Raw genomic sequence first — 9,843 nt, 5'->3', positions numbered from 1 at the left:
GGACCTATTTAACACTCTCCAGTTTTAAAGAACATTTTAGCCATGGCTGAGCATCAACCTATGAACCAGGATGCCACAGTTCGATGAAATGACAGAAGCAAATATGACTTCTGTCTTAGTCTTAAATATTAATTAAAATGATTAAAAAAAACTCTAATGAACTGTATTCTAAACCAGGCCTTTGTCTGAAAAACGGATATGCACATATCTTTGACCTTTTGAAACTGGAGATGTACTTCCCACTGACTGACTCAGAAGGAGCTTAAGGTGATCTGATGAACACAGAGTTATGGGATGTCTGCTCCCATAAGCTGATGCAAACAACAATATAAAAAATAACTATAGACCTAACCGGTTTGGCTCAGTGGATAGAGCGTTGACCTGAGGACTGAAGGGTCCCAGGTTCAATTCCTATCAAAGGCATGCACCTTGGTTGCAGGCACATCCCCAGTAGGGGGTGTGCAGGAGGCAGCTGATCGATGTTTCTCTCTCATCGATGTTTCTAACTCTCTATCCCTCTCCCTTCCTCTCTGTAAAAAATCAATAAAATATATTAAAAAAATAACTATAATATGTTATGCTCTTATGCCTGTTATTTGTAATCCTGAGCTTATGGTGATTGTTAAACTTGGAAAACATTCTTAGTGATTGACATGCTTTGTCCTGTATGAGTTTTAGTAGCAGATGCAGGCTCAGCCCTGGCTGGTGTGGCTCAGTGCGTTGAGCGTCCTCCCGTGCACCACAAGGTCGCCAGTTTGATTCCCCGTCAGGGCACGTGCCCAGGCTGCAGTTTTCATCCTTGGTTTGGGTGTATATGGGAGGCAACTGATCAATGTATCGCTCTCACATCGACATTTCTCTCCCTCTCCCTTCCCCTCTCTCTAAAAACATCAATAAAAGATATTTTTTAAAAATTCAGGCTCAGCGTCAGTTCCACCTGGGATTACTAGGAGTAATGGTTCCACGCCTCCCTGGTAAGAGTACAACATGAACTTGGGTACAACAATGCAATAAAGCAAATTTCAGGAGGTCTGCTACCAGTTGTCCTCCTATTCAACAAGAAGAATTGATTACCACCAAGACATTTATTTCTCCAGGCCTGGGTAAAACGACAGTGACATCCAGGCTCTTCACTGGACGAAATGGACACCAAGCCCTTAGGCATAACCATGGCCACGTGACCATGCCTTCCTGTCGAGAAGAAAGGAGGACCATGATGTTGGATTTAGGTGGTTTATGTTCCTCAGGAAAGGGCACTCGAGAGACGGGAGAACGTGAGAAAGAGGCAGCACAGTGAATTAAAATGCAGGGACCCAGAAACTGGTGTCAGGGCCACGATTCCGTCGTGATGTCCTTTGGAAGGTGGGAGGTTTCTGGGCAGCAGAAGTATCAGAAATCCTTGTCCCAAGGCTACAGCGATGCTTGAGATCAGCTCCGCAGCTCTGGGGAGAAGAAGAGGAATTAAAGACAACCGAGCTCAGGGCTACATTCCTTTCCCTCTAGAGTCCCAGGACGGAAAAAATTCCACCGAGAGGCTGAGTGTGGGTCTGGTGAGCAATGGAAGAGTTTCTGAGGTTTCCTTCGGCACTGGGGCAAAGGTCACTGCTTCCTCCCCCCAAAAGGTGAACATGGACCAAGAGTTGGGGGCAACTGGCTCAACCTGAGAAAGGGACAGCCTCTGAGAGTTTCTCCAGGCCAAGGGCACCTCCTAGGACACCTCCTGAACACAGATGCTCATGAAACTCATTTGCAATGAAATCATTGCACCCCAAGAAGGAGGAAAGGAGCAGAGATCCCACCTGTTGGCTGAGGTCCTTGTCGTCCTGAAATGGAAGCGAAGGGAAGTTGAATTTAGAAATTGAGAAAGTAAAGAACAACAACATCTTAGAGAGGTGTACAAACATTTGCATCCTACGCCCACATCGCTGGGAATGAGAGCAGGACACAATCTGGAGCCTGAAGCTGACCCCAGGCAGGAGCACCCTGCAGGACAGGGCAACAGGTCAGCAGCCTCAGGCGCGCTGCTGGGCCAAGATCTCAATCAAGGCATCTTCCCCCCACACGGCTGCCGTCCCTGACCGGAATCTGACTTCAGTGGCCTCATTCGCTCTGTCATTTGCTTTTCTGTCTCAACTTCATCACTGACTGAGACAGTAGAAGGGCAATATCAACCGCTTTCCAGAAGGTTCTTACCTTGCTGGCCTCTGAAATGGAGAGTGACGCTCACCACGAGGGCGATGAGCCCCAGCACAAAGCCCCCGACTCCAGTCAGCATCTTGCTCCGGGCAGAATCTGACTGAGCCTCTGGGAAGGACAGACCTGGGTCAGTCCCCCCTCCACCTGCCGCAGCGCCCCCGACACCGGGAGCCTGATCTGGTGCGCCGTGGAGGGGAGCGGGAGGACAGCTGGAGCCTGGAACCACTGTGGGGAAGGAGTAGATGTGGAAGGCACCCCAAAGTTCTGGGTCTCATGCTGGTGACGCCCACAGGAGGCGAATGCTGGTTTTGGTCAACCCGTGAAGTCCAAGTAAAGGGACTGAAGGGAGACAGAGGGAGAGGCCAGGTCCCAGGCTGAGGGCCAGTCGTGAAGGTGGTTGCTTTCCTGACAAGGACAGGTTCTTTAGGACCCACCCCTCTCCCCCTGGGCAGGGAGAAATGCTGCTCCCAGCCTAGACTACAGTTAGGGGGTGGTGAGGGCACATGGGGGGGTGACCCGGTGGGTAGGGAGAGGATCCCAGAGGCTGGAGCCCAGAGGGTCGTCAGGGAGGAACTCACTCCACTCTACAGTGACAGCACTGTCCAGGCTGGGGTGCTCCACGCGGCAGGCGTAGACATCCCCCTGCTGGGGCACCATCTCCAGCATCACCAGGATCTGGAAGGTCCAGTCCCCGTTATGGATCAGGTTGGTGGACATGACGCCCGCTGTCTCCTCCTGTCCATTCAGGAACCAGCGGACTTGAACGTGGCCAGGGTAGAAATCGGTCACGTGGCAGACAAGCAGGTTGGGGTGCTGCAGGGGCCCCTTCTTGGAGGGGGACACGCTCACTTTAGGCTGGACTGGGAGCGGGGAAAGAATCTTGTTGTGACAACACGGACAGTTAACGCAGTGCATTTAGCAGATTTCTTGCAAATTGACTTCTAGAGGCTAAAGGTAAGTATTTCATCTGTTAAGCTACTTGGAGGCAGAATATGGGGAACAGTGCAGGGAAAACAATAAAAGTTGCAATGTCCCAAGGACGAGCTTGTCATACACGATACAGAAAGAGCAGAGAAGAGGGGAGGGTCAAATCTGGCACTTTCTCCAGAAATGTAGGCCGTAGTAACTAATGTTGTGAACGGAAATGTTGAACCAGCTATGAAACGACCTACATTTACATTCCCCGTCCTGTTCAGAAGGATGCGCACTCCTTCCAGATAGGACCGTGGAGTCAGAATATGTTCAGTCAGCAGCATTGCTTTGATCTATCAGCCTGATGTCCTCATTAAAAAGAGGGGAAGAATTGAAGTACCTTGGTTTGTTCTGCATTTACCTCTATGTCTCCTGGCCATCTCAGCCAAGATCCACAAACCCATGTTCTCAGCTCTTTCGTGTTGGATCAACAGGGAGCCTGCCCTTTCCCATGTGGTCTGGCTCCTATGCCCGGCCAAGCCCTTTGGGTTCCGGCCACCCGGCCTGGGACGGCTGGGGCTGGGAGATGGGAACGAGAGCCCGACCTTCTCTGCCCCAAGCCCACCCTGCGGGCCTGCCGCGCCCGCCCGCCCACCTCTGCGCTCCAGGGTGAAGGCCCTGTCCAGCTCGTAGTTGTGTCTGCACACCGCATCCACCGCGCCCCGCCGCAGCTCCAGGAACTCCCTCTGGATGTTCCAGTTCCTGGCGGTTGTGCGCCCGAGCTCGGTCACAGCCACAAACACGCCCACGGTGCTGTCGAACTGCACGAACACATCTCTGTTGTACACGTATCGCTCCAGGAAGCGGTGCGTCCCGTTGGATTCGTAGCAGTCGCTCCTCCTCTGGTACACGTGGACCTCTGAGAGCGAGAGGGACCAGGCGGCTGAGCGGGCTGCCCACCCGGCCGCGCCCTTCGCTGTTGAGCTCAGTCCCGAGTAGGGGGTGTGCAGAAGGCAGCTAATCAATGATTCTCTCTCATCATTGATGTTTCTATCTCCCTTTCTAAAAAAATAAAATAAGAAAGAAATCCTACATAATCACAAAACTTACCAACGGTGATCTGAAACAGAATAGAGGCTCAGAGTTTGTGAACATACGGGATTTAACACTCAACAAAGGGAGTCCCCCAGCAGATGTGGTTGAGGAAACTGGCTTAGCTATGAAGGGGAAAAATCTAATCTGTATCTAACATAAAAACTTGGACCCCAGGATTAAAAACCTAAACATAAATAGTAAACTCTATGGTAAATATAAGAAGGCACAGGGGAATACAATTATGAACATGGGGGCGAGGAAGCATTTCTTAAGCAAATATAAGAACACTAGAGGCCCAGTGCATGAAATTCGTGCACTTGGGGGGGGGGGGGGTCCCACAGCCCGGCCTGCGCCCTCTCACAGTCTGGGAGTCCTCTGCGGATGTCTGATTGCTGCGGAGGCAGGAGAAGCTCTTGCCACGCCTCTTGGGCTCGCCAGCCGTGAGCCTGGCTTCTGGCTGAGCAGTGCTCCCCCTGTGGGAGCACATTGACCACCAGGGGCAGCTCCTGCATTGAGCATCTGCCTCCTGGTGGTCAGTGTGTGTCATAGTGACCAGCTGTTCTGCTGTTTGGTCAATTTGCTTATTAGCCTTTTATTATATAGGATAAGGGAAAAATATAATAAAAATGTATTACATTAAAATTTAATACTTCTGTTAAGCAGAGGGCATCACTAATAAGTTAGTAGACAGGGAATAGAAATAGACTCACAGTATCTAAAATGGAGATAGTGTCATATCCAAAAATCATTGCCAAGACCAATGTCAAGAAGCTTTAACTCTATGTTTTCTTCTAGGAGTTTTATGGTTTCAGGTCTGACATTTAAGTCGTTAGCCCATTATGAGTTGATTTTTGCACATGGTGAGAGGTAAGGGGTCATTTCATGTTTTCCTGCGGGTGGATACAGAGACTGTCCGTTCCCCACGTGTGTTCTTGGCACTCTTGTTGACATCAGCTGACTGTAGATGTGTAAATTATTTCTGGGTTTTCCATTTCTTTCTAGGGGTCTATGTGTCTGTTTTTATGCTGGTACCATACTGTTTTGGTTATTGTAGCTTTGTGATATATTTTGAAATAGGAAGTGTAATACCTCCATCTTTGCTCTTCTTGCTCATGACAGTGGCTGGAGACAACTGATTATAAATGGCTGGCTGCCTGCAATCCAATTGGGGGATGTCTACTGAAGGAGTCTTAGGGTGCAGCTTCTCTACATGACTTAAAATGTATCATAAGTGGAACTGCAGGTGGAATTTATCACAGAACTTCCCAGACCACAGAAATGAGGGTGATGCTGCCAGAGGCGAAAGGAAGAATCAGAAGAGTATGTCAACCTGTCACCGCGTCAGGTCAGGGCTGAGCTCAGGGAGCCAGGCTCCAGGTGGCGCTCCTCTGCCCGCTCTTCCCGCGGCTCAGGAGCCGCCCCAGTGGCCTTCAAGGAACCTTGAGGTTCCAGGAGCAGCAGGAGGAGGTGTGAGGGGCCTGCCATGTCTCTGTCACTGCAGAGCTGGCCAGGGTTGGTCTGGGTGATCTGGTCAGCGTCCCTGTCTTTCCTCAGTGTTCCCCTTGCCCCAACATGAAGCTGGGGTCAGGAGCCGCCACACCCAGGAGCCTCGGGGACACCCACGACTTTTAGCCCACGGGGTTCCAGCTGCGCTCATTCCTCTCCAACCTCCTGAATCTGTCTCCGTGCCCAGTGCCTGCCCTCAGCCCCTGAGTCCCTGGCCCATCCAGGGTGGGGTCTCTGTGGCATCTGTCGCCACCTGCCTCCCTGCTCTACTTACTCCCCGCGTCTAACTCCGTTTCCTGTCCCACTGATAGGGCTCCCCACCTGGTTTCCAGTCAGGACACATTTCTGTTGGTCCTGAATAGTGGTTTGAATTTTTTTCTTTTTAAAAGCAATTGACCTTTCCCTCCCTCATGAAATCTAATTTGCAAAGCAGAGAAATGTCACACAAGGGCCTCTCAAAAACTGCTTTTTTGTGTGTATGTGAAAATATTAGAGTTTGTGAAACTCTTGGAAACATCTGAACTTTCCAGAGTAAAGCCTGACAGCTTCTGTAAAGGGACCCATCTTTCAGAGCGACCGTGTTAAGAATATGTGACGACTCCGGGTCTGAGGGAGGCAGCCCAGCTGTGTGCCCCGGACAAACGGAGCAGCCTCTTCGAGTCCCCACCTGTTCACCTCTGAAAGGGCATGTTCTATCTATTTGCTCATCTGGAAGGACTACAACTAAGGTGACATAAGACGATGTAAGGAAGGCTAGAGCGCAGTGTCTGTCGCTCATGGAGGCGAGAGCGCTTCCCTCCTCAAGCTGTGAGGTCTGGAGACAGAGAAACCTGGCTTGTTCAGAAGGACTCAAAGGGCTGCCCTAGGGCCCCGCCTGACGGCTCACACGGGAGCTTTCTGAACGCGATGCTGGGTGCCGTCTCTGCTTCACCTCCTCTTTCCTTGCTCTGGGGGAAGGTGAGACACCCCGGGGAGGCGGAGGAAGAGGAAACGGAGGGCTCTGCCCACCCCACTGGACCCTGCGCCTGGACCCCACATTTCACCGTCAGAGTTCCTCAGCATCGATTGGTGCGGAGAGCTCGGGACCCCGTCCCCTCCCAGCCGGCTCTCACACGGTGAACACGCATCTCATGCCTCTTCCTGACCGGAACCCCGTGGCCTCTCCAGCTCCACCCCCACGCTGCTCACTGCTCACCCCAAAGAAGCCCGCCCGGACTGCAATGCACTCATCGCTGTCCACCGCTGTCCCCCCCCTGCAGAGGCCTCTGTGCCTCCTGCCCCGCCTCCCCTCTCCCCTCCTGCCGGACAGGACACGGTCCCATCTCCCCGCTGGTCCCAGGGCCGCTCTCTGACCCACGCTCCCCGCCTCCCCTCTCCCCTGCAGGCACAGCCCCGCCCGTCTCTGCCCACCTGAGTGTGCGTGTCAGAAATCTCCTTCCTCTGCCCGGGGGTGGGTGCAGCGGGTGGGGTTTGAGCAGAGGGCTTTGGAGTTTTAAATGCCATTAGCCCTAGAGGTTGGGGAAGGCCCCGGAGGGAACCCGGTTCCCAGAGAGAAGTGGGACTGGCTTTATGGGTGGAGAGGGCCAGGGTGGGGAATTGTAACATAAAGGACTCCATGGGTGTGTTCCCTGTTCTGCCTGCCGGGCTTGGGGGGAACTGGAACAAAGGGGCCATTTCCTGCTTCCTGCTCCCCGCTTCCTCTCGGCCGGGCTTTCCTGGTCCTGTGGAAGGGCCTCCGCCTGGAGTGAGGGCTGGCTGTGTGACCCTGGGAGCCCTGGTTCCGGTCTCCCATGTTGGAATGTCACCCTAACCCTCTGAGAGGGCCGTGCCCCCCAAAGCCATGCCTGGCCTCCAGGCGCATTGCGTCCAGCAGGAACGGAAATGTTGAACCAGCCATGAAACGGCCTACATTTACAATCCCGTCCTGTTCAGAAGGATGCGCACTCCTTCCAGATGCGACCGAGGAGCCAGAATACGTTCAGTCAGCGGCATTGCTTTGCTCTATCAGTCTGATGTCCTCATTAAAAAGGGGAAGAACTGAAGTGCCTGGCCTGTTTCATTTACCTCTATGTCTCCTGGCCATCTCAGCCAAGATCCACAAACCCATGTCCTCAGCTCTTCCGTGTTGGATCAGCAGGGAGCCTCTGGCAGGACGTGTGGCCCCTGGATGGTGTCGGGCCCTCCCAGCCTCTCTGGGGGTCGGGCCCACCTGGGATGCCCCCCCCCCCCCCCCCCGTCACTCCCCTGAGCCAGGCCCCCAAGAGCACAGCTCTGCACTTACCTGGGGTGTGTCTGCCCTGAGCCCAAGGGGAGCTCAGCATCACCAAGGGCATCATCAGAGCTGCCATGCAGGGGGCCCCAGCGGCCTGCGGGACCACCATCCTGGGCCCGGGGAAGGCCTGGCCGGGAGATTCGCAGAAGGAGCAGCGCGCACTCGGTGGGCCTCCCTCCTCCAGTATCAGAGTCCGTGAGCCAGGACAGCCCCTGCCTCCTGGGTGCGGCCAGATTCCAAAAGGGGAACCAATGAGCAGCCTGTCCCTCCAGGCAGAGGGCGGGGTAAAGCACAGGACCCTTCAAGGCGTAAGGGCCACTGAGGACAGTGAGGAAAGGGGTCCTCTCCTGAGGAACTGGGAGTCTCGAGCTTGTTTCTGTGCTTCCCTTGCTGGGGAGCAGACACCAGCATGCCAGTCGCCCCCCCCCCCCCCCCCCCCCGCATAACGAGTTCTGGGGGTGGGCAGGCCCTGGCAGTTACAGGGCCGGGGGCTGGACTGTCCCGCAGAGCTCGGGCGCAGCCATGGAGTGCGGTGTCCTCCCCGCAGAGGCCTGCCTGACCTCCCGGCACAGGGCAGAGGAGGGGCCTCTGACCTAGCACCGGGCAGGCCTAGCTCTGGGCAGCACCTCTTGTCCTTCCTGGGCAGTTTCTTCACGTTTGAGGTGGGGATGGTGGCGCTGCCTTCTCCGTAACTCTGTGCGGGGAGTGAGAGCAGACAGGTGAAATGGCTGAGAAACCTGAGGATCTGGGAGAGTTTGAATAGACCAATGACGCTCTAAGGACCAGCCTTGTCTTGCAATTCAGTATATTTTGGGGGGTAACGTTTTAATGCCAAATAACCCCCAACCAACCAATTGACATATAGTTCTTAAAATGAGGTGAACACCCCCCGCACACAAACTTCAGAGAGAAGATGACAAAAGAATCTAATTCCCCGCCAGCTTATTAAGTACCTTATTAAAATGCTGACACTGAGGGAAAGCACATCCGTTACCTGGAGTTAGGTTTGCTGCCGGGACCAGGACGTTCGGTGAAGCGGTCAGACTCAGGGTCAGACTCAGGGTCAGACTCAGGTCAGACTCAGGGTCAGACTCAGGGTCAGACTCAGGGCTGCTCGAAACCTCCCGGCTGGGAAGCCCTCCCTGCTGCTTCCCGCCTCCAGGCCGAAGCCTGGCCAAGCTGTTGGAGCACCTGCGACTCGGTTCCTCTCACGTGGGATAGAGATTTCGGTGGTGCCTATGCCGCTGTTTATTGGGAGGACTAATTGGGATCCTCTCTAAAACAGAGCCTTGCCCATGGGAAGGTATCAAGCAATGCTAATTATTACAATGCTAGGCTAGTTCAGACCACCACAAACTCTTTATTCAATACAACACATTACTTAATCCAATAATAGAAACTCTATTGTCCTATCTAATAAAGAGGGAATGTGCAAATTGACTGCCACACCCTCAAAGATGGGGGTACCCACAGCCACAAGATGGCAGTGCCAGTTCCCTCAGTCTCCCAGCCGCCCAGGGCTGTCTGAGGCTCAGGTAACCAGGGCGGCTGAGGCTTGTGCTGCCGGCAGTGGCAGCAGCAGAGGTGTGATGGGGGCGTTGCCTTCCCCTGATCGCCGGGTTGCCTCCCGCACCTGAGGGCTCCCGGACTGTGAGAGGGGGCAGGCCGGGCTGAGGCCCCCCCCCTCCAGTGCATGAATTTTCATGCACGGGGACTCTAGTTTTACAATAAATACCAGAGAAACTTACGGAAGCTCCATTCCCCTTTATTATAGTTTCAAACCTCTCTGTAATAAAACAGAGAATATAAAGGAAAGATACACCATTAGTTAGTGTGAAATGATTAGAGAAATTATTCTTAAA

General features: G+C 53.6%; 1 protein-coding gene across 1 annotated transcript; it reads right to left on the bottom strand.

Annotated features, from left to right (window-relative positions):
* Positions 1-1,406: 1,406 nt before the first annotated feature.
* Positions 1,407-8,090, bottom strand: LOC103303047 (HLA class II histocompatibility antigen, DP beta 1 chain). Its single transcript, XM_054721917.1, has 6 exons — positions 7,991-8,090; positions 3,764-4,027; positions 2,775-3,056; positions 2,194-2,304; positions 1,800-1,823; positions 1,407-1,442 (listed from the first exon to the last, which is right to left on the bottom strand). The coding sequence occupies exons 1-6, from the start codon at positions 8,088-8,090 to the stop codon at positions 1,429-1,431; spliced, it is 795 nt and encodes a 264-aa protein (XP_054577892.1). The 3' UTR covers positions 1,407-1,428.
* Positions 8,091-9,843: the final 1,753 nt, after the last annotated feature.

Source organism: Eptesicus fuscus, chromosome 10 (assembly GCF_027574615.1).
Source record: "Eptesicus fuscus isolate TK198812 chromosome 10, DD_ASM_mEF_20220401, whole genome shotgun sequence".
Taxonomy (NCBI): domain Eukaryota; kingdom Metazoa; phylum Chordata; class Mammalia; order Chiroptera; family Vespertilionidae; genus Eptesicus; species Eptesicus fuscus.
The sequence above is the reverse complement of the archived record's forward strand: the minus strand, read 5'-3'. Positions and strand labels throughout refer to the sequence as shown.

Excerpts from the sequence above, each read along its gene's own strand:
- LOC103303047 (XM_054721917.1), bottom strand. The coding sequence starts at position 8,090 with ATGGTGGTCCCGCAGGCCGCTGGGGCCCCCTGCATGGCAGCTCTGATG. Across the intron at positions 4,028-7,990 it reads TCAGGGCAGACACACCCCAG|AGGTCCACGTGTACCAGAGG; the intron begins GTAAGTGCAGAG and ends TCTCGCTCTCAG. Across the intron at positions 1,824-2,193 it reads CCATTTCAGAGGCCAGCAAG|GACGACAAGGACCTCAGCCA; the intron begins GTAAGAACCTTC and ends CTTCCATTTCAG.